The sequence below is a fragment of the Rosa rugosa genome, chromosome 7 (genome assembly GCF_958449725.1).
Source record: "Rosa rugosa chromosome 7, drRosRugo1.1, whole genome shotgun sequence".
Classification (NCBI taxonomy): Eukaryota; Viridiplantae; Streptophyta; class Magnoliopsida; order Rosales; family Rosaceae; genus Rosa; species Rosa rugosa.
In genome coordinates, this window is record NC_084826.1 from 1,903,120 (window position 1) to 1,926,656 (window position 23,537).

The 23,537-nt window shown below is 37.3% G+C and overlaps 4 protein-coding genes and 1 long non-coding RNA gene across 6 annotated transcripts; 3 read left to right on the forward strand and 2 right to left on the reverse strand.

Moving 5' to 3' along the window:
* Window positions 1–42: 42 nt before the first annotated feature.
* LOC133720541 (peptidyl-prolyl cis-trans isomerase CYP19-3) lies at window positions 43–1,372 on the reverse strand. The gene is made up of 2 exons (XM_062146893.1): window positions 1,256–1,372; window positions 43–686 (listed from the first exon to the last, which is right to left on the reverse strand). The coding sequence occupies exon 2, from the start codon at window positions 665–667 to the stop codon at window positions 143–145; it is 525 nt and encodes a 174-aa protein (XP_062002877.1). The 5' UTR covers window positions 668–686; window positions 1,256–1,372; the 3' UTR covers window positions 43–142.
* Window positions 1,350–4,013, forward strand: LOC133720539 (pentatricopeptide repeat-containing protein At2g02980, chloroplastic-like). The gene has a single exon (XM_062146891.1). The coding sequence runs from the start codon at window positions 1,470–1,472 to the stop codon at window positions 3,894–3,896; it is 2,427 nt and encodes an 808-aa protein (XP_062002875.1). The 5' UTR covers window positions 1,350–1,469; the 3' UTR covers window positions 3,897–4,013.
* Window positions 4,014–4,276: 263 nt separating this feature from the next.
* Window positions 4,277–9,037, reverse strand: LOC133720745 (uncharacterized). The gene is made up of 5 exons (XM_062147207.1): window positions 8,558–9,037; window positions 6,274–6,563; window positions 6,105–6,194; window positions 4,910–5,277; window positions 4,277–4,782 (listed from the first exon to the last, which is right to left on the reverse strand). Exons 1-5 carry the CDS (start codon window positions 8,886–8,888, stop codon window positions 4,518–4,520), a joined length of 1,344 nt encoding a protein of 447 aa, XP_062003191.1. The 5' UTR covers window positions 8,889–9,037; the 3' UTR covers window positions 4,277–4,517.
* A 293-nt stretch (window positions 9,038–9,330) lies between these two features.
* On the forward strand, window positions 9,331–12,909 carry LOC133721591 (uncharacterized). Of its 2 annotated transcripts, XR_009852236.1 has the most exons (4): window positions 9,331–9,778; window positions 9,913–10,388; window positions 10,478–11,345; window positions 12,680–12,909. It is a non-coding gene; the product is annotated as an uncharacterized LOC133721591 (long non-coding RNA). The 2 variants fall into 2 exon arrangements; XR_009852235.1 differs by lacking the exon at window positions 9,331–9,778 and having other exon boundaries at window positions 9,785–10,388.
* Window positions 12,910–17,730: 4,821 nt separating this feature from the next.
* Window positions 17,731–19,193, forward strand: LOC133721487 (AT-hook motif nuclear-localized protein 20-like). The gene has a single exon (XM_062148116.1). The coding sequence runs from the start codon at window positions 18,034–18,036 to the stop codon at window positions 18,946–18,948; it is 915 nt and encodes a 304-aa protein (XP_062004100.1). The 5' UTR covers window positions 17,731–18,033; the 3' UTR covers window positions 18,949–19,193.
* Window positions 19,194–23,537: the final 4,344 nt, after the last annotated feature.

A 23,537-nucleotide genomic window follows, 5' to 3' on the forward strand; every position in this document is an offset into this window, starting at 1 on the left:
GGATTATAAACAACACAACATCCATTAGCAGACCACACAAGATGATCCAAACTACATGTATTTATTCAAGTTAAATCAACAGATGTTCTACTTGCTTTACAAGAGCATTCTCATTTTAAACACTGATCCTGCTATTCAAACATCAGTTCTCTGTTATCTGACCACAATCTTCAATAACCACAGGTTCTGTAGTCGTCCCTGAATCTGAACCAACCTTTTCCATCTTTTGAACAACGCTATAACCATCAACCACTTTCCCAAACACAACATGTTTTCCATCAAGCCACGGGGTCCTCTCCGTGCAAATGAAGAACTGAGAACCATTAGTGTTCGGTCCAGCATTTGCCATGGACAGAATCCCGGGTCCTGTATGCTTCAGCTTGAAGTTCTCATCTGCAAATTTTGCACCATAGATGGACTCTCCTCCAGTCCCATTACCTCTTGTGAAATCTCCACCTTGACACATGAAATTTGGGATAATGCGGTGAAATACAGAGCCCTTGTAGTGCAGTGGCTTCCCAGACATTCCAATCCCCTTATCACCAGTGCAAAGGGCACGGAAGTTCTCAGCAGTTTTTGGTGTCACATCAGCAAATAACTCCATTACAATGCGACCCGCCTTCATCCTTCCAATCAGTACATCAAAGAAAACCTTTGGATTCGACATTGTTTTCAGATATAGAAACCTGTTTACATACACAGAACGTTAGCCCTCTCAATCTACTTAGACCAACCAAGTAGTACTAACTAATCACTACCACATTGAAATCAAACATGTTGGATCATGTTAATCAACACAACACTTCAATAACATGATACTAGTCTCAGACTTTCCTTGTACTAATACGCTAATCACACACAACATAAGAACACATGAAAAAGTAACAAGAAATTAAAACGAGACAAATCCATCAAAGAAAAGATTCAAACTTTAGCAAACCAGTTTCATCAATCTTCAAAGAAAAGATTCAAACTTTAGGAAATAAGTTGGGTCATGTTCATCATTCTCGCAAAGCATCCTCAAGACTGAAAATTTACACAAAATTTACCAAGAGGACATTCAACATGAAGAATGATACACAATTTTATTTTGCACAAGCATTGAGCGCATGGGTTTTCAATAAAATCACCCACAAGCCTTCGATATGTGCTTTCTGACACCACACAACACTCCCACAAACACAGAGAGGTTCACCACAGTCTATGAAGTACTAAACTGAATAGAGAAAAGAGATGGGTCACAGAAACAGCATACCTGAGATTGGAGATGCAAACTGAACTGAGATGAGTGACCAAGGCTATGGTTATGTTTATATAGGCTCAAGGGATTGGGGTTTAGGGTTTTGGATGATTATTTACAAAACCACCCTTGTTTTCTGATCTATTCTTCAAAACACTCCCATATCTTTTGGTTTTTCCTAGATGGCACATGGGTATATCTAACTGTAGTTCCACAGTTCTATACTTCAATGGACCAAATTATGGTCACAACCAGACCTCATCTCCTATCATCTTCCCTCCTTCCTCTCACAATTCAAAATCTCCAACAACCATTTCTTCCCTCCAAATCCAAATCCAAACTCAACCAAACCCCAAACCCAAACTCAGACCCATCTAAACACCAACCAAGCATTACTTATTCTTTCACTCCCAGCCTTGAACAAACCCAGCAAATCCATGCCCACATGATCAAAACCCAATTTGACCACACCCTTCAAATCCCACTCAATTCCCTCCAAACCCACATAAGCCCTTCAGCTCAACACAACTTCCTAATAACATCTTACATTAAAAACAACCACCCCAAAATTGCACTCAAATTATACACCCAAATGAGAAGAATGGGCACCCAAGTTGACAACTTTACTATCCCATCAGTCCTCAAGGCTTGTGGTCAAGCTTCTATGGAACTGTTAGGAAGAGAGACCCATGGTTTTGCATTGAAAAGCGGATTAGATAGCGATGTTTTCGTGTGTAATGCATTGATCCAAATGTATAGTGAATGTGGGAGCTTGGTGTTGGCACGCTTAGTATTTGATGAAATGATTGAAAGAGATGTGGTTTCTTGGAGTACCATGATTAATAGCTATGTGAGGAACAGAGTGTTTGGTGAGGCATTGGAACTTATAAGGGAGATGCATTGCTTGCAAGTGAAGCCTAGTGAGGTTGCTATGATGAGCATGGTTAGTCTATTTGCTGACATTGCTGATGCGAAAATGGGGAAAGCAATGCATGCTTATGTTGTGAGGAATAGCAGTAATGAGAGAATGGTGGTTCCTGTTACTACTGCTTTCGTAGATATGTATGTCAAGTGTGGGAAATTGGCTTATGGAAGGAGGCTGTTTGATGGGTTGGCTCAGAAAAGTGTTGTTTCCTGGACCGCGATGATCGCGGGGTGCATTCGTTGCAATGAGGTAGAAGAGGGGGTGAAACTTTTTAAGAGAATGCTGGAGGAGAGGAAGTTTCCTAATGAGATTACAATGTTGAGTTTGGTTATCGAGTCGGGGTCTGTTGGAGCTCTGGAATTGGGGAAGTGGCTGCATGCCTATGTTTTGAGAAATGGGTTTATCATGTCTTTGGCTTTGGCCACTGCTTTGGTTGATATGTATGGGAAGTGTGGTGAAGCCGAATATGCAAGGGCTGTGTTTGACATCATGGAGAAGAAAGATGTCATGATTTGGAGTGCTATGATCTCGGCTTATGCACGCTCCAATTGTACTAATCAGGCTTCGGAGCTCTTTTCCCGGATGAAGGATAGTGGAATAGGGCCAAATCAAGTTACAATGGTTAGCCTCATTTCACTATGTGCAGAAGTAGGAGCCCTTGATCTGGGAAAATGGGTTCATTCTTACATAAACCAGCAACGGATAGAAGTTGATGTGATACTAAGAACAGCTCTAGTGGACATGTATGCAAAATGTGGGGAGATAGATGCGGCTCTCAGGCTGTTTAGTGAAGCCAGATATCGAGACAGTCGAATGTGGAATGCTATGATCACTGGATTTTCCATGCATGGTTGTGGGAAACAAGCTTTAGAGCTCTTTGAAGAAATGCAGAGACAAGGTGTTGAGCCTAACGACATCACATTTATAGGGCTACTTCATGCTTGCAGCCATGCTGGGTTGGTGGCAGATGGAAAGAAGGTTTTTGAGAAAATGGTACTTGACTTTGGCTTAGCCCCAAAGGTTGAGCACTATGGATGCATGGTGGATTTGCTAGGCCGAGCAGGGAAGCTCGATGAGGCTCAAGAGTTGATCAAAACCATGCCCGTGGAGCCTAACGCAATTGTTTGGGGCTCCCTGCTTGCTGCCTGCAAAATTCATAAGAGGCCCAACTTGGCTGAAGTGGCAGCAAGACAACTGCTTGAGTTGGAACCTCAAAATTGCGGTTACAACGTTCTGATGTCAAACATCTATGCAGCATCAAACAGATGGATTGATGTTGCTGGGGTTAGAAAAGCTATGAAGGATAAAGGAACCAAGAAAGAACCAGGTCTCAGCTCAATTGAAGTAAATGGTGCAGTTCATGACTTCATGATGGGTGATAAAACACACCCGCAAACAAGAAAAATTTATGAAATGCTGGCTGAGATGATCAAGAAGCTAAAAGAGGCTGGATACACTCCTAATACATCTGTGGTTTTGCAGAACATAGATGAGGAAGAGAAAGAAACTGCGGTAAACTATCATAGTGAGAAACTGGCCATGGCATTTGGTCTAATCAGTACTGCTGCAGGTACCCCAATTCGGATTGTAAAAAATCTCCGAGTTTGTGATGACTGTCACACAGCAACAAAGCTGTTATCAAAGATTTATGGCAGAGTAATGATAGTAAGGGACCGTAATCGCTTTCACCACTTCATAGAAGGATCTTGTTCTTGTGGTGACTATTGGTAGCAATCCACTAACCATCTGTAAAATGTAACATAAATTAAGGCATTTGAGATAGTTTGTTTCCAATGGATTGCTTCAGAATCGGAGTTGCATCCTGTGTTAATTACTAGCTAGTCTGCTTATCTTGTTCTATGGAATCAGATCTGTAATTGCATGAGTCATTACTAGTAGACTAGATACTACAAAGGGTATCTTAAATCTACCAACTTTTACCAACAAAATGTCATCGGCAAATTTTTTTTTTTGAGTATAACAACTTTTGCCAACGAAATTTTGTCGGTTAACCAATGGTAGCAAACATCTGTAGATTATATCATGAATTCTAAATGTAATTACTTGGTTTCCAAGTGTGTTAGTTATGAGTCTTCTTATCTAACCTCAAGGACTGAAATTTATAATCACATTGAGATAAAGGTGAAGTTTTGGCCAGATATTCATCCATAACTACAAAATACAAGTTGCATATAACACAAAGTAATGGTGAAACATTCTACACTGCAAATGATACATAACGATATCAATTACAATATTTCTCGTCCTTTCTGTTTCCTTTAGAAGAATGACCAACATCCCTACCAAAAAGAGAATGACTGAATGAGCAATATTCCTACCAAAAGGATACTATCAACCAAGCCACATTTCAGTTTTACGATCCCCACTACCGCCAACAGAATGCCGAATGCTGATCTTCTCATTAGCATATTTTTGCTGCAGCCATTCGAAACCATTCACGTCAAGTTTCCCAGTAACTGTTTTCCCTTGTTTTCTACGATTATGCTGTTCCCGTATGGAAGCCCAAAGTTTCCCAATGGCATTCCTTTGTTCAGATGTGAACCTCCTTATGTTATCAAACGCATGCTTTGCTAATATGTCTATAACTGTCTGGCACCTGAAAAGTAAACCCAAATAAAAGAGTAAGAAAGTCTAGCTCTGCAGAAGATAAAGCTCATATGCTAATACAGTATGTTGGATATCACCAGAAAGCACAGGTAAGATTGAGCTTACAAGAATCTTACCATGGAGTTTTATAACGCCGAGCAGCTATCTCTAAACAAAGGACCAAGGCTTCTCTCTGTGACTTGAGGAATCTCTTGGTCTCTTCCTCCTCCTTGACTTTGGGAGTTACATCTTTCTTTCCCTTTACTTTATCACCTTTCTTCATAGAGCTTGGAGTTAAAAATGCATCTAGCCCAAATGGATCAGACTCTTTCTCGTTATTTTCTTCATCCGGTACATCCGAAGTCATGTCCTTCTTCATTAGATCATCCTCATCAGTTGTTTTAGTTTCAACTTCCAGGGCAGCTGCTTCCTCTCTGTCATCATCCTCAGTTGCAACTGGCAGATTAGATATTGCTTCTTTTAATTGTCCAGCTGTTTTTGAAAACTTCGTACAAGTTCACATAGTGAAAGCATGAAAATGAAAAAAGGAAAAAAAAAAAGGCAAGTCAGGCATGGTGAACATATCACAAAAACAAATGGAAGTTCCAAGCCAACATAACTATACATTTGGATAAAACTAAACCAATATTGTTTTAATATAAAATAATATTAAACAACCCCCATCAAAACTCCGCAAGGAGAAAAACAGTACATTAGCAAATGACTAATTATAACAAGACAGCAATCAATTTGTTGTCATACTCATAGAAATCGAAATGCTGATGTGCATATTAATTTCAAGTAAATACACTCACAACCTAAAAAGAATGTGCATAGTAATGTCAAATAAATTATATGCTACGAAACATTTAGTTTGACTATAAAGAGTAATAACAATGATCATTTAGGTACAGTCAAAGACACATACTGAAAAGGTAAGCATTATACTAAAAAGGTACAGTCAAAGACACATACTGAAAAGGTAAGCATTACACTAAAAAGGTACAGTTAAAATGATCATGCATTGTCCATGCTTGTCATCATATCATATCCAAAAAAGGTAAGCATTACATGATTCAGGAAGTCTGCTGACAAGCTATTCCATAAGAACAGTTTTTGTTTTTGTTTTTTTCTGAGACTAGGGTATCCGAGTCTTTGACCCGACTAATCCCTAGGTCCCCCCACCTGACCCCACAACATTTGGGGAACTGGAAACTCTAGCAATTGCTAGGTGGCTTTGGAGAGGATCGAACCCCAGACCACTTGGGAGCAAACCAAAGGCCTGACCGCTAGACCAACAACTCATTGGTATTCCATAAGAAAAGTTCTTACCAGGAAGCTGTCATCAGTGAGTAAATCATTTGCCATCACAGCTCTGATTGTCCATGTTGTTAACTGATTCTTTTGCTTCTTATTGAGACACTAAACATAAAAAATAAAAGGTTCTGTCAGTCAAGTCTTTTAATTACAAATTTTATGCTATATAGACTTATGAGCTTACCTCAGAGGCATCTTGTGCTGCTGAGAAGAGTGCATGGATATCTGCTCGTATGGAAGGATCTGTGCAAGAGGTAGATGATGTCATTGCAGCCTCTAGTATGGAAAAGAAGTAATCACTGGTTTCGACCTTGACACTTCCTGCCTGAATCAGCTGGATGGCAAGCTTTGAAGCCTTCCCAAACTTTGTAGGATTCTTTATATGTGAAGCTATCTTCTGCATGGCCTCTATAACCTGTTGCTCTGAGGCATCGGTCGTGGTTTTAAACCTCAACTTCTTTCCAGGCACAGTGGCTGTGAATCATTAGCAACAATAACACTTCAGAATGTTAACAACAGTTCCAGGCATCTTATCTTCTGTTATACGAACTGCAAAAACCAATTACTCAAAATGCCAACAGAATGTTGAGACTTGAGACCCATAATCCCATATTGGCAGCTGGAATATTGAGGGGGGGTGAATAATGTGAAAAGAGAAAAAAATAAAATAAAACACGCACACGCACATCAGCATTCTACAGTTGAAAGACATACTCTTTCAGCAAACACAATTTCTCTCCCCTATTGAGGGGTAACAAAACCCATTAAAAGAAATATGTTTCCAAACTTCAAAACTGTATAGTACAATGCAAAACAGATTGATAAATTTGAAGCCTACTTTTAGGAGGATCATCAAACACTTGGAGTCTAAGTCTTTCTGTTTTCTAGCTTTGGCTTCTTAAAATTGTACAAATCAGCTACACCCAAGTTCTTGTTTCTAATTCAATCTAGTCTGTAGACGAAATTCTTCTTCTTAGCATAGCCTATACGCCAAAGATTAAAAGCTTACTTTCTTTTCGTATATATTGTTATCTCACCTAAGTGACTCATGCAAACTAAACAATACCCTAAAGTTTATCTTGTGCATGGCCTCAGAACCTGTTGCCCTGAGGCATCAGCAGTGGATTTAAAGTCACCCTTTTTTTTTTTTTTCCTCCTGTACATGACAGAGAACCATTTACAAAACGTCCGTGAGATTTCAAAACATTGATTTATTTCATAGAGGTGCAGAAACGAACAACAAGAACAAAAAATCTATGTTAATTAGATTGTCAAGAGCCATACTCCCATTGGCAGCTGTAACTTGTACGGGAAAGAAACTGCATCAAGACAACACAAAGACCACATTCTCCGAAAGCTACACAGGCAAGATTGTTTTGAAACTCTTCAAAAAGCATACTATTGTGGGAGAACAATAATGCCTGTCCCTTATTCAGGTCTAACAAAACCCAGTAAAAGCAAAATGTTTCCTAAATTCCAAGTTGTTTAGCAGAACCAAAACAGAATGACATTTTTATTGTACTTTTTGAAAGGAGCACCAAACACTTGGAGTCCTAGTGTGCTGTTTTCTAGCTTCGGCCTCTTCAGATGATACCTATATCAACCTCTTGTTTCTAATTCAATTCACTCTGAGCGGAATTTTTCTTTCTTATCATGTCCTAAAGGCTAAAGATAAGCTCACAGCTTTTCTTTTCTAATGGTTTCTCACCAACCAAACGAGACCTAACTTATCCATGCAAACTAAACACTACCCTAAAGGTTATCTTCTGTATAAATTCTATAACCAGTTGCTGAGTCATCGGCTGTGGTTTTGAACCGCACCATTTTCTCAGGCACAGTGGGTAAGAACCATTTACAACACGTCAGCTTCATTTCAATCCACTGATATATTTCATACAAGATGCAAAAACTAAGAACCAAAAAAATCTAAATTAATTAGATTGTCAAGATCCATAATTCCATATTGGCAGCCAGAATTTGAAGGGGAAACAAACAACATCAAGAAAAACACAAAGATACACATTCTCCGCAAGCTGCATTCCTAAGATTATTTCGAACTCACACTATTATAGAAGAACATAATGCATGTCCCTTATTCAGGGTAACAGAACCCACTAAAAGCAATTTCTTTCTAACATTCCAAGTTCTTTGGCAGAACCAAACACCTGGAGTCTCAATTTTCTTGCTTTGCTCTTAAGTATTAAATCATCACCTGTTACATACCTAAAGTTTATATCTTAACTGATTGAGAGCTTTGTTTCTAATGGGTTTTCACCTCAATCACTAATGCTAAACAAGCAATAACTAAACCAATGCAACTCCTAAAACTAAATGCCAAGAAAGGGGAGAACTTTATCACAAAAAAACAACAATGTACATAAAAGATTGAACATTTATACTACACTTGCTAAGAGTAATAGGGTCTTGAATCCCTAGAATCAAAACCCAGAGAAAAAAGGTAGAATTACCTTCTGGGTTTGGTTCAGAGGGCTCCTTGGGCCGCTTGAGGGCGCTTTTGAGAACTGGGTTTGGCTCAGAGGGCTCCTTAGGCTTCTTCAACGCGCTTTTCAGAGCCGGTTTTGGAGCTTGAGAAGGAGAAGGTGAAGAAGAAGAAGAGTTGGTGCTGAAAGAAGCGAACTTTGGTTTGGGTTTGGGTTCTTTGGGCTGTTCTTGAGGCTCAGAAGAGGGAAGAGGGTTTGCAGAAGAAGGTGGAGGCAGACCTTCAAACAGGTCGTCGGCCATTCTCTCTCTCTCTCTCTCTCGACGAAGAAGAAGCCTCCGACCTTGAAATTTAACCATAGTGATTCTCCATTGGTGGGCTCACATTGAGAGAATATTGTAATTGATTATTACATTAACAAATCGCGAGGACGGTCTTCGGACTTAGGGCTAGTGGGTTCGACACTTTGTCCACGAGACTTAAAACCTGTTATCGGCCTCTGATTTCCTGTCTCCAATTGTTCGTCAAAAAATGATTTGTAGCCTGTGTAATTCACATTGTAGTAATACTACAATTATTTATATTTGTTATTTACAAATACAACTATTGTACTTATGCTACATATTACATAACAACACTTAGCCATTGGTGTCATTCCTAGGCTCTAAATTTTAAACATGTTGTTTAGGCTTTAATTAGTATAAATTAAAGAATCAGTGGTGTTCAGCTGGTCAGTTGCTGACCAAAGAATTTATGCTCAATAACAAAACACCTCAACTTGAGTATATTTGGAAACCGAAAGAGTTGTAGCCCAATCTGTTTGGGTGGAGGCTGAATTGTAGCCCTAAACCTCAACTTAAGGACAGAAGTGTCAGCTTGCAAAATTGGAGTATATAAGGTTGGAGAGGTGACGTTCAGTTAGAAGAAGTACGACTTCTCGCTCCTCTTTGCGAAGCACTCCTCTGCTGCGTGAACAGTACTCTCCTCACTCTCTTCCGCCGACCCGAGCCACCGTCAAAAGCATTAGCACCACTACCGTAATCACTCTACGCTATTATCCGACGTCGTGCGAGCTATAGTACGTTGACTAAGGGTTGAAGGAAAAGCTGAGTTTTCTCTCGTCTCTTTTGTTCAAAGCTTGGTCAGGGAAATGGGGGTTTTTATTGAAATCCTTTTAATTGAGGTTCAAATTGGAGGAGTGAAAGGAGACATGGGAAGCTTCTGGGTTTAAGTTGGAACCGAGGCAAAGGTAAGAAATTGGTTCACTTTCAGTTTTATCTTATCATTAAAAGTCTCTCCATCTTATTGGAAACATTGCTGTAGTGAAATTGGAAACTATTATCGTTGGCTGATAACGTTATTTATGTCGGATTTCGGCTCCAGTTACCCGATGAATGGAAGATTTGTGATTTCAGATAACGTGAAATAGTACACTTTTGGAATCCAAGTGGGGCGATTTCAGATAACATGAACTGATGAACATAGGGACGAGTGGGGGCTACTTCCCCCAGTCAGCTTTTGACATTTGGCAACTGAGATCCTTTTTTAATATTTTATGTCAGCTATGTTTATATAATATATAATAGATAATTGATTGTTGATATGTATGGACGTATGCTGCTGTTCTGTTTCACCAAACCAGTATCATATATAATTAAATATCTGTAAAGGCTGAAGCCTTTCCCAGAAACCCATACGACCCCATTTCCCATTCTTTTTGTTCCACTGAGAATCTCCATTCCCCTAACAACAAACTCAATACTTACAGACTTTCTTCGATTGAGTCCGACTTCGACTCTTTGAGTCTTCATGCAATCTCTGCCCTTATGCAACTCAGTCTTGGATTGATGGTCTTGAAGGTTAGTTCTTCATCTTCTAGTTTACTTTCCAAATCGATGACTTTGTTGATTAGATTAAATTAAATTACTCTTTTCTATTAAAATTGCAGCTGTGAAAGATTAAAGATAGAGAGATTCTTTAAACGAGCATCAGACGAGTTATCATCACCCCTCATGGAGAGTGAAAGATCAAAACAGATTCGTGTAGAAATTGATTTGGCTAATCTTCCTCCTGCAAGCTCTTTTTTGTTAAACCTTTTGTACTATTGAACATTATTTTTCCAAGTTGAAGGGCTGAGCATCATAGTCTATTAAATTCTGTTTCTTTGATTGCACTCCTCTGCTTCCCATTTGGTGCAAATATGTTAATAAATGAGTCTATTCCACCTTGCCCCTAAAGATATATATTCCTGCGTCCGCCATTGTATGTGATGCGTGATGAAAATATTGTTAATTGAAATTTACAATTGTTTTTAAGTTAAGGTGCTTATAATTTTGTTGATAGCTGTGTGTGAGAGCGGAAAGGCGGTCGATGACTTCTTTGGGATTAGCCAGTACCCCTAAATATTTTGTGGGTAAGCTACATCGGTGGGCCTGATGCTTTTGATCGCAATGACAATCCGGTTCCGTGTGTGTAAATTGTATGTTAAGTTTGACGCTCTATAACTGGTAAGGTCGGTTATTGGTTCTACGGAACTAGGCCATCAGGTAAACTGCGCGCGCGTAGTTTTTGAATCATGCATATGATTTTAAGAAGGAAAATATTTTAAGTTTGTCGTTCTTATAAATATTCGTTTTCGAATAAGGTTTTAGTTGGTTTTCGAACCTAGCCGGGGTATGTCATACAGAGCCGTGAGGATGAAAGCTCACCCTTACAACAGTGTGTATGTGTGTGCAGGTACTGTGCACTAGTGACGAGATTGGAGGACGAAGCTGAGTGTGTGGAGACTTTTCCGACAATTTATCATTTAATGGAAGGTCAGGTTCCTAATTTCTATTTTATTTTTCCTGTTTCGAATTATTATTCGGAACTTGTTGACTCTCGGTTCGTCTTTACATCGATAAATTGTTAAGTTGATAATCATTCGAAATCGTAATCGAACCATCTTTAGATGAACAAGTGAAAATCAATTGACTTATAAAATTTTCACCTCAAAAATTTTAATATGTTACCACTGTGCATTTTCAAAAAAAATTATTTAACAAATTGCCTTGCAGGTTCTAAAAATATAAGTTGAGCCTTCGGTTTATGTTTTAGAGATTTGCTGCAATGTGACGTGCTTAAGCTGGTGGGGTGCAGTTTAAGGCGTTATAAATATAATTTTACTAATTTGTTCTTAAGGTGAGAAAGAAACCCCATAATTTTCACCCAAAAGAAAATTCCATGAAATTACCCAAAACTGTGAGCTATAAGCACATGATTTTTGGCCAAAATTGTATGTTCTTATTTTCTCATCAAAATTTTCACCCTTAAATAATGAGTTTTAAACACTTCTATAACTCACAGTACTCAAAAATCATGATCCAATTTTTTTTTTAACTACTTTCCAAAGTAAAAATAATTTTTTTTTAAAAAAAAAATTGAGATTTTGGTGTTCCGTCAATTAAATTTAATTATGCTACAAGGATAGTTGGTTTATGATAAGAAAAATAGTGTTTAACAAAGTTTAACATATTTAGATATGTTATTGTTTTTCACGGGTGTTCCCGGCCATGGTACCTCCTAACGTGCAAACCATGCAAAGCTCTACTTTTATTCCAATTGTCATGTTTCTTAATCTATTCACTGGTGAAACATGATTTTTAGAATGTCTATGTTCCGCAAGTACAAGTATATTTCAAAAGTCATTCTCTACGAATACTTAGCGTATGACACATATAAATTTCGAATGACATTAGAATTCTAGAAGGTGACCCCCGGCCCTATGGCACTTCCAAACATGTCAAACCATCTCACTTCCTATTTTTATTCAAGTTCTTCCACGCAATGAAATGACTGTTGGTGTCAAAATGGTACTCCAATTGATGCAACTCAAAAATATCAATCTTTTTCTTTCCATGATTTTCTTAGTCTTCCGCCTTTTGAAAAAATATATATATATATATATATATATATATATATATATATATATATATATATATATTCTAGTGCAGAAAAAATTCCTGATTTTTTTTTTGTATGATAGATTAGATCATTATTAATGTTCATGCAAAGGAATCTCATATATTTTTTACCCAGTAATGATTATTTTATATTCTATTATAACTGCTCGGATAATTGATGTTTCTCCTGCCAAATAACAATTTGACAGATATGCAATAGACGTAAGGACCATAAAATCAAGGCTTGAGTCACCTTGGAGTAAAATCACACACTCAATAATGTCTTTGTAATTTGAACTGTTGAATCCATAAATCAAAAGTTCGAAACATACTAGAAGAATTTTTTGGCCGAGTTTACCATACCTCAGGCCCTTTATGTTACACAACTGTAATACTTTGTTATGTTTCACCACTGTTATGTGAGAAAAAAAAAATTTCACATGAGCTCTCCTTTTGCAGTGTGGCAACAAGACCAATAAGAGATTAGCTTTGAGTGTAGATTGGATAAAATCTACATAAGTCATGCAAATACATAGGCCCCTTCCCTTCCCAAATGAATGGGGTGGTTTAGGGGTGCTTTTTGGTTGAACAATTATATATATATAGAGGGCCCTTCCACTAAGGGATCCATTTTTTTGGTTTTTCTAGGGATAGAGCATTAGATCAACTTTTCGATCACATTTCGACATCTCAACCGTTCAGTTTTTAAGTCCTAATATGTAGATCATTTCTGCAAATTTTTAGCCAAATCGGTGATCGTTAAGGTATCAAACTAGATTAAATCAATGGACGAACCAAATCTGTCAAACTTGAACCGTTCATACTTATAATCTTAAATCGCCATTTTGAATGCTTTAACAATAATCAATTTGGTTGAAAATTTGTAGAAGTGATCTATACATTTGGACCTAAAAACTGAACGGTTGATATGCAAAAATATGATCGAAAAGTTGGTCTAATGCCCTATCCCTATAAAAGACCAAAGAAAGGGATCCCTCACTAGAAGGGCCCTATATATATATATATATTACATGTGTTTTTTCAATCAAGTAAGAATATGACAAAAATGTAAAGAGAAGTGAGAATAATGATAGTTACATTATTATTAGCTTTTTATCACATCAACAACTAGACTTCAGTGAATTGAACTCGCGATCTCTCACTTATGAAGGGGAGGTTTATGCCATTAGACTAAATGATATTATGCTATCATTTTTTTTTTAATAGGAATCACTATTATTAGTAATCAAGTCATAAAATAGCCAAGAGTCTAACATGCATTTCTATAAGAAATCCGGCAAAAAAAAAAAAACTAGAAAAACCTATCTAAACCAATATTAAACTCATTAAAGTCATGAAACCCTCGCACGAAGCAAACCTAACCAAGCAAGACAACTTCGTTTTCTAATAAAAAAAAAATGTGCGGCTATTGTCACCCTACCATCTACTTAGTTCACCCTACAAGAAAAAATAAAACTAAATATTTCAATTATACCCTTTTAAATTTTTTTTGAAAAGAATAATAAATCATAAGAAAATAAAATTCAAAAACGAGAATCACTAACATCTGCCATTGTTTTGCTGTCATCACTGCCTTGTTCTTTTTTCTTTTTTATTGTTTCTTTTTGTTGTTAGATGTGGTTTTTCATTCCACAACTGATTGATCTCTAGAGCTCTTCTACCTTTCTTCAATACTAATCGATTCCTCATTAGTTATCCATACTTATTATTCCTTCAATAAATTATGAAGAACAATTTGAAAATCTGGTATCTCTTATCTCTATAAATAGGCTTTGTATCAAGAGCTAGCTAGCTAAGCCTCTAATTGAACATTAATAATTAATTGCTTGTAATGTTTTTTTTTTTTTTTAATGGTCACAAACAATTTTGCAATTGTTTGTAATGCCGACTCTTGAGTTTTGCAAACCTGCAATATTAATTATGATCTTCTTCTCCATGTTATTATCATCATTAGAATTTAGGGGCCGTGACCACTTACCCAATTTCAGCTTCAAAATTGCCCGCTTACTCCACTAAGAGTTTTTTAACTCCATTTACCTAATTCAGTGTTAAATGACAATTTCAACCTTCAATTAATTAAAAAATTACAGGTTCACTCTCTCTCTACAGCTGCTGACCGATCTCTTTCTCTCTCTCTCTCTCTCTCTCTCTCTCTCTCTCTCTCTCTCTCTCTCTCTCTCTCTCTCTCTCTCTCTCTCTCTCTCTCTCTCTCTCTCTCTCTCTCTCTCTCCGGCGAGGAACATCCCCATCAATTTTTCCTGCGTAGGTTCGGATCCTGATGGCGACGGAGACGGCGGCAACACGGTGAGGCTGAGTGACGCCGACGACGCTGCTCTCAATGTGGATATGACCCGAAACCAAATCAGAATCCGAATCGGATAAATGCAGGTGAGAGTCTTCAACGTCCTCGAAGCTATGCGAGAGTGAAATCGAAGACGACGACGAGCTTTTCCTTTCCCGGACAGAGGCGATCTGGACAGACGACGCCAGTTTTGTTTGTCAGACGTCTGGGAAGCTTCGAAGCTCACGCTCCAAGTTCGGGTCTGGGCTTCGCTCGGACGACGTCACTCTGTTGGACGGCGTCGTTCTGTTTTTTTTTTTTTTGGTATTTGGCAGAAGGCTTATACATGTCTAAGGAAAGGAGAAAGAAAAATGAAAAAAAAATTGTTATTGAGGAGTTATGCATGTCTATTGCGGGTCAATAATATGATTATTGGGGGGCAATAAAATGTTTATTGGGGCAATAATAAGATTATTTATTTGGATAAACCTACAAAAACTTTCAAAATTATAAACATTTTCATTTTTCATTAATTATTGATCCCTAATAAACTTGTTACTGGGGGGCAATAATATGTTTATTGGGGGGCAATAATATGATTACTGGACATTATTAGGGGGCAATAAAATCAGACCCCGGAATCTGGTCACCAGTCCGGTAGTCGGATTCGGGATTCCGTTGACCAGTCACTGGAGTCGGCGGCGGCCACTGGTCACCGGAGTCCGGCAAGGTCTCCGATGACTTCTCTCTCTAAGTGAGAAAGAAGGAGAGGGCAAAAAAGTCCCAAAAATAAATAAAAAAGAATAAAAAAATAATTAATTGGGTATTAGGGAAATAATCTTTTAGAGTGTTTGGGTAAGTGGGCAAACTCTTAGAGTGTTTGGGCAAGTGGGGTTAATTAACTCTAAAATTGAATAATGATCATTTCCCCTAGAATTTATGCAGGTAGCACGGATTTTTTTTTTTCTTCCCTTTTTATGTTTTTGTTTTATAGGTCTAATTGTTTTTTCATTCTTATTTAAGGGTAAAATTGAAAAATTCAGTGTAAAATATTATATGTAGGGTGAACTAAATAGATTGAGAGTGGCAATAGCCGCACCAAAAAAAAAAAAACGTTCATCCAGTCTAATATGCCAACATGCAATTGTGGTATAGATAACAACTAGAAACATCTCAGAAAAGCATGTAGAAGTCACTCGCACTTAAAAAAAAGCTTGCATCCAAATTTCTAATAGCATAAAAAATTAAATTAGGGCCATCTCCTTCCCCTTTGGGTTAGAACCAGCTCCATCTTCAGTAGCTAACAACCTCGACAACATGTTGGTCTTCTTACTCTTACTTGCGGTCTTCTTACTCTTACTTGCAGTCTTCTTACCTGATTCAGTATCACTCTTTGCATTCTTTCCTTTCCCCGCCGTATATGCCATATGGCAGTTTATTCAGGCATCCCACAGGGCATCTGCTTTTCCTCTTTCGTAGTATCACTCTTTTAGCATTCTTTTCTTTTCCTCTAGACTCTAGCGTGTCTTCCTTTTTGCATTATTTTTATTATTGGTGAACAATCTTTAATTACAATTCATATCTACATATGGATTTTTCTTTTATCATTTATTTATTATTTATTCATTATAATTCAATTTAAATTTAAATTAGAGGTATAATGTGTAAGACACGCTAAAAATTTTATACATGGATGCATCAGAGCACTGAAATCGTTCTCATTAATTAATCACATGGTAAAATTTGAGCTTTCATTGTCTTAATTAGACGAAGTGGTGTTACTCAGTGGTTAGATCGAGCACCCACTACCTAAGATCGAGGTCATGGGTTCGAGTCACCATGGGAGTAGGAGTGAAATCATTTGATCCTCTTTTAACGAAAAAAAAATTAGACTTAATCTAACTAGATATAAGTTGTGTGCAGGGCCGTCCGTTGGCCAAGGTAACCAAGGCGATCACCGTAGGCCTCAGGTTTTGAGAGGCCTCATATTTTCTTAAGGCAATAGCTTAGGCTTTTCAAGATTGACAAATCTATTTTGTTATCCTAATATGAGATAAAGAGTTTAGAAAACCATCACATAGATTTGATTATCTAAAAAAGCTTAATGCTTTATTTAACAAAACTCAATTTTTTTGCCTTTTCTTTATCGGGTTATAGAAAATAATAAAAAAATGAATAGTTTTTTCTTCATATTATCCATTTACAAAAAAAATGTGACTTTAGTTCCTGAACAACTTGAAATTCCTTACTATTCTGCTCTAATACGTCTGTGCCTATCTCTTGTCTCTCAATTGGTAATATTTATTTTTTATTTTTTATATTTGAAATACAATGAATAGATCTCTTATGAAGAGTTAAAAATATCTTTTCTATTATTTCGCCTTAGATCTCATTTTATATTGGGACGGCCCTATTTGTGCATGTGAAATCCCAATTTTTAAGTATCTTCCTTCCATATACTCAATTACATGCATGGTTTGTACATAAATATATGGAGAGTCGAGAATACAAGAAATCAAATATGTTCTGCCGGATAAAACAGCAAATTGGCCGGAAAACAACCGTAGCTAGTACTTACATATATTGATCGGAGACTACATTATATGCATGTGAAAACTGAAAAACAGAAAGGCCACATACTCCAAATACAGAGAACTTTTGTGGTAAGTAAACATAATTATCAATTGAATAGGAAGAGTAGTTGATCATTTAATTTGAGCTTTGACCAATATATGAAAGCAGATGAAAATGGAAATTCAGAAACTCTGAGATGATTTCCAGGTCACCGGGGTCTTTTTCTCTTTGCAAAGAGAACCAGTCTATGTAGTGAAGGACGTGCAGGCCACCTTCTCAGTTGTCACGCGCATGCACGTGACCCTACGCCAAAAAAACAAAAACAAAAACAAAAAAAACAAAAACCCTAATTCCGAAGACCGACACATACCACCTTAATTCCCCCATTTTCATTTCCATCGATTCTATTTCACCTATTCTCACTCAAAGGAACAAGGTCTCTCTCACTCTAGCTAGAAAGAAAGAAACATACATAGGCCTTGACCTTCAGGTGCTTCTTTTAACAAAGCACACACCCACCTCCCTAAGTTAACCCTAAAACCAGAAGTCCAGAACCAACCCTTTTTCTGATCTGCCACCTCTCTCTCTCTCTCTCTCTCTTAATTAGTTGCTCACAAAAAGAGTGCTTTCTTCTTTGTATGTCTGTTCCTTCTTCTTCGACCTCCTAACTAGAGTATAGTTAAGACCATGGCATGGTGGGCTGGGCAGGTGGGTTTACCCGGAGGACTGAAACACGAAGGCTCAGCTGGCAGCAGCACTCCGATGAAGTTAATGAAACCAGATCTGGGAATCTCCATGAACAACAGTTCCACTAGCCACCTCCTTGGTGGTGGAGGTGGATCAGGATCAGCTGGCGACGATGATGATGAAAGGGACAACGTCAGCGGCGACGACCCCAAGGAGGGCGCCGTCGAAGTCTCAGGCAGCAACAGGCGCCCGAGAGGACGCCCTCCGGGATCTAAAAACAAGCCGAAACCACCCATCTTCGTGACAAGGGATAGCCCCAACGCCCTTCGGAGCCACGTCATGGAGATCGCCAACGGCGCTGACATAGCTGAAAGCGTGGCGCAGTTCGCTAGGGCGAGGCAGAGAGGCGTCTGCGTGATGAGTGGCAGCGGGACCGTCACCAACGTCACGCTCCGGCAGCCTTCAGCTCCCGGAGCGGTCATGGCCCTCCATGGAAGGTTCGAGATTCTCTCCCTGACCGGAGCGTTTTTGCCCGGGCCAGCACCACCAGGGGCGACTGGAATGACCATATACTTGGCGGGCGGGCAGGGACAGGTCGTCGGAGGAAGCGTGGTTGGCCCTCTTATAGCTTCTGGACCGGTCATGGTAATAGCAGCCACTTTCTCTAATGCTACTTATGAAAGACTGCCCTTGGATCAAGAGGAGGATGATCAGCCGCCTGCCCCGAATTCGGGGCAGACGGCTGGAGGTGGTGGATCTCCACCCGGTATTGGGGGGAGTTTGGGCGATGCGAATTCGTCTATGCCGCCCGGGGTTTACAATTTACCGCCTAGTTTGGTTCCGAACGGTGGAGGGCAGCTGAACCATGAGGCATATTCAAATTGGGCTCATGGTGGAGGTAGACCTCCATTTTAATCGAATCAACCAGAGAGTAATATATCCTCTACGCTTTAAAATTTTAATTTTGAGAGGTGAAGCAGAAGGAAATTAATTAGGATGAGCTAGCGCGCTGCATGTATTTCTAGCTGTATTCTGTGCTTGTACTTAATTATTTAGAGGTATTGAAGAAGATTATGATGATCATCATGAGAAGTACTATCATCTGTATATTTGCAATAACTATATATCAATGCTAGAAGCTCTCACTTTGAAATCAACAATCATCATCCTTATCATAATTCTTCTTTGATCTTCTTCTATTAGTACTAACTAGTACACTACTACTACTCCTCCTTCTCCTCCACTGCTTTATATCAACTGGTAATATTTGTTAAATTAACATTACCATATAATTTATGATTTATATGGTACATCTTTTCCTTGCTTGATCTGTGTGATGCATTTTAAAACTAGTTCCTTCTCAAAATATTTTGGGTTTGTATTTTATTCTTGCATGTTAATTGATTATATATTCTGGTGGGATCTGGTATCATATAAGATTTCATATATCGATCTAATTGGTCAATTTAGTTTGATAAATGGTTAATTTAATAATAACCAGAATAAACAAAACAATTCTGGCCAAGAAGGCAAGAAGTATAAGTGAAACAATTCATACAAAATGGGTTTGGAAGTCATTGATTGCTTTTTCTTTTGCTCTTCGATCACCTTATAGATTGGTCTTTGATCATCCCCTTTGTTTCTCCAGTTCTTTATTAAGTATATAGCTATTTTTCTATATTCTAATAGCTATGCAAACAACCTCTCTGGCTTGTATTATAGAACCAATACAATATTGCTGTCCAACTTTGGCTACCGTTGTCTAAAATATATGTATACACTTACAAGCACACCATATTATATATGTAAAATCCGAATTGAAAAACTTTGCTACATGTCTAATTGAAGAGCCACGGAGAAAAGCTAGCTTGCCTTATATTATAATAATTGAGTTGCTACAAGTTCTTTCTGACATCTCTCACATTTTCTAGTTCCATGAATGTGCGTAATGAGCAATGGTCTTTTTTTTTGCTCTGTAATGAGCAATGGTCATCCAATGAAACTATTAAACAGATTCCCAATTTATGAAATTTGTACTCTTTAGTACTTCCAAATCAGTCTTCAAATGCTACAAGGTACTGATAGTTATATCACTGGAGCAACAGCCTTGTCAATTATTAATCAAGCCCTTCTAGACTTTATACTTGAGATTCACTAATATCTCTATGCAGCAAATTACTGTTTAACACTGATGTTTTATTCACACTTGAGTATGGATGGACCTTTCTAATTGTACATATACAATTAGAAAAGTTCACGATAACATCAAGTTAGAGATGGTGAAAAACTCGGTTAGAATTACGTTAAGTTAGAATTTGCAACAAAAAATTAGAAAAAGTACAATTAGAAAAGTTCACAATAGCATCAAGTTAGAGATAGTGAAAAACTTAGTTAGAATTATGTTAGGTTGGAATTCCAATGACTAATTAAAAAATAAGTACTGCAAAAAGATGAAATGAAAGTATATGAAACCCTAAAAATTGTTTAAAACAAACAAATGTCAGGACCTTTGGGTATATAAAATAATTAACAAACCCTGAGCTAAAGAGTGTGTCTTAATTTTGATGGGACATGAAAAGAAGTGAGCAGGAGCACGACGAAATTTAAGATTAGATCATATGGTTTAGTCCATGGTTTAGTAGATATGTTTAAAAATTAAGGCTCATCTTAAATCTCAATTATTAACTAGAGCTTCCACAATGGATCATCGTTCCATTTTTTTTTTTTTGAAAAGGATGGATCATCGTTCCATGCTATATATGGTACTTGGCCACTTGGGTATAACCAAGTTAAACCATAAAAAGAGGCTAAACACTAAAAGTAATTTATACCAATTAAAACCCAATTAATATAATAATGTCTCTCCAAAAGGATGTTCTCTTGGTGGCATGGAGGACCCTCTTCACATGGATTCACATGGTCTTGTTTAATCTATGAACCCTAATTTGTTAATTAGTATATCACTAGTAATTTGCACACAACATTCGTATGGTAAAGCAGCTTTGTTTATGCTAATGCGCCTATGCAGACCCCACCTGCGTCGAGTTTAATATTGATTAAGTCCCCATTACCTTCGATTAAGATAATAATTAATCTCTGGACTAAGACCAACATTAACAAATACAGCCTCCTTTTTCTGCACCAGTAGTAGTTTTGTCTTTGCTGGTGTAGTTTTACCAACATTTTAAAAGCGTCCAGTCATGTTTGAAAGTCTTGGTAAATTAAACTATAATACTTTGAATTGGAGAATCCGTAAAACCTGGTGCATTAAGGAAATGAGGACAACACAATAAAGTTGAGCATCTGATTAATTTATTAATTAAGTTGATTAAACTAAAGTGAAGTTTAATCTCAGACCGAAAAAATAATGTGAAGTTTAATCGATATTGGGGAATCATATGCATCATCATCACCAGTGGAGAAGAGCATGTGTTGGTGATCACTTTCCAACTCTGAGAGAGATGAACATGAATGTGTATATGACAATGATGATGATGCAAACAAAAAGGATTAAAATTTTATAGTTGATGAAATGGTATTGGATACATGCACCTGCCGTGGAGTGCACGTCGTTTTTGGCCGTATTTTATATATGCAGGTGGATTGTACGTTGACCTAACTTTCATATAAGTGCCTCTTGGATGCTATAGGTTAGGACATCTTCAAGTTTTATTCGTTTGAGCTAGTTAATAATTAGTACTAGGTATGCTTTCTTCTTAATTTGACGTTCTAGCTTCTGGTTAATTTCAAGCCATGATCTCTATAGCATCTAGATATGAATATTTATAAGTAGTGAGTCCAGTGACTATCTGCTTTAAGGGTTTGTCTAAATTTTTGATAGTGAGTGGCTATTAAAAAGATGAATTTAGCTAATTGAGTTGTTGCTAAAGTTATCGTTATGATCCAAGCCAATGAATATATTCGTATGGGTTAGAGATTTTAGAGGCATATTTGGTTAGAAGTGGATCTAAACTTTTCTAATTAAGAAGCATATTTGGTTAGAAGTGGATCTAAACTTTTCTAATTAAGTGTACTGGAGAAATTGTTTGCACTATATTTCTCATATGTAGTTTCACTCTTCTCATATTACTCGCAAAGGCAACGAGTTGGAGATAATTTGGCAAATCACAACATCAGTTCATCGAGTATGATATGGTGATACTTGGCACTTGATTATGTTATCTCTTTTTTTAATCGTGTTTGGTTGGATCTTCGGATATTCCCAACTTATGTTTTAATTAGTTAGTTTCTTTCTTTCGGGTTGGTTTTGAGTTTTGGTGTTTTATTTCTTGTTCTTGGGGGTCTATGCCCGGCATATTTAGTTTGGTGGATATAGTTAAAAAAAAAAAAAATTTCATTTTCTTGCCGTAAAAATAACAGTTAACACATCATTTCATGCTCTCTTTATTGTTAATTATAACTTTTAGGGAATGTGAATGACAATAGTAAACACACAAACAACAAACAGAATGGTAAGGTGGTACGTACAATAAAACTAATTAATTAATTACCACTCGAGCAAAACCGGATAAGCCGTAACTATGCCCAAAACTCAAAGAGTGGAGATGCATATTCCCTTTAATCATTTCAACCTGTTAATCTTTATATAGAAAGCTGTATGCACATATCAAAATAACATATCATCTCTATTTTCAATTCAAATTACTTCTCTTTTCTATTGCTTTTCTAAAATGTAGACACACACACAATCCTTCAAATGATATCATATGCAATCTTAACCGTATTTGCTTTTCTATTGCATTAAAGATATATTACTCGAACTCCATAAATAGAAATATAAAATGAGGAACACTGGCTACTTGAGTCACCTATGATCGATTGATATATTATATATAAACAAAAATCTTGTACCATGCCAACCTTAACTTCTTTCAGATATATATTTTGATTGCATAGGGATCTATCATTGGAAAAATGTTATAAATATTGGATACTTGAAGTGGAAGGTTATAAAACTCAAAACAGAAACAACTTAGATTTTTTTTTTTTTTTTTTGTGGTCAATAAATTGTTCTTATTGTATCTTATTCCGAGAGGCCAACTCCGTGGTAGACAAGCTAGCAAATTTTAGTCATGATAGAAGATAAGTTTCAATTTGATTCAATTGTCTTCCACTATCTGTGTTCCTAACATTCTGGTTAGATCAGTTAGGAATGGACTGTGTTTGTGATTTTATTTTATTTCTTTAGTGTATCTAAAAAGGGGAAAGAAAAAGACGTACTACAGTTCATGGCCTTCAGGTTGATACTTTGGAAAAGACATGTATTTTTATAGATGTAAGAATAGTAGGATAAGATGGGAGTATGGGACAAACAGATCGTTTCAGATAATTGGTACCATTTCCAAAGGAACTGGGTATGGGTTCTCTTTTGACCAAAGAAAATGGACGTTGCAGTACGAAACCGTAGGCAGCTCGGAACCGTACACGTGGATGATGTGAGCATTGCTTTAGTAATAGTCTTAAATGTACGAGTTCTTAGCTCT

Bases quoted from the DNA above. Each gene is read 5' to 3' on its own strand.
- LOC133720541 (XM_062146893.1), bottom strand. From the start codon at position 667: ATGTCGAATCCAAAGGTTTTCTTTGATGTACTGATTGGAAGGATGAAG.
- LOC133720539 (XM_062146891.1), top strand. From the start codon at position 1,470: ATGGACCAAATTATGGTCACAACCAGACCTCATCTCCTATCATCTTCC.
- LOC133720745 (XM_062147207.1), bottom strand. From the start codon at position 8,888: ATGGTTAAATTTCAAGGTCGGAGGCTTCTTCTTCGTCGAGAGAGAGAG. The intron at 6,564-8,557 runs GTAATTCTACCT...AATGATTCACAG, and splicing joins CTCTGAACCAAACCCAGAAG to CCACTGTGCCTGGAAAGAAG. The intron at 5,278-6,104 runs GTAAGAACTTTT...ACTTGTACGAAG, and splicing joins TCACTGATGACAGCTTCCTG to TTTTCAAAAACAGCTGGACA.
- LOC133721487 (XM_062148116.1), top strand. From the start codon at position 18,034: ATGGCATGGTGGGCTGGGCAGGTGGGTTTACCCGGAGGACTGAAACAC.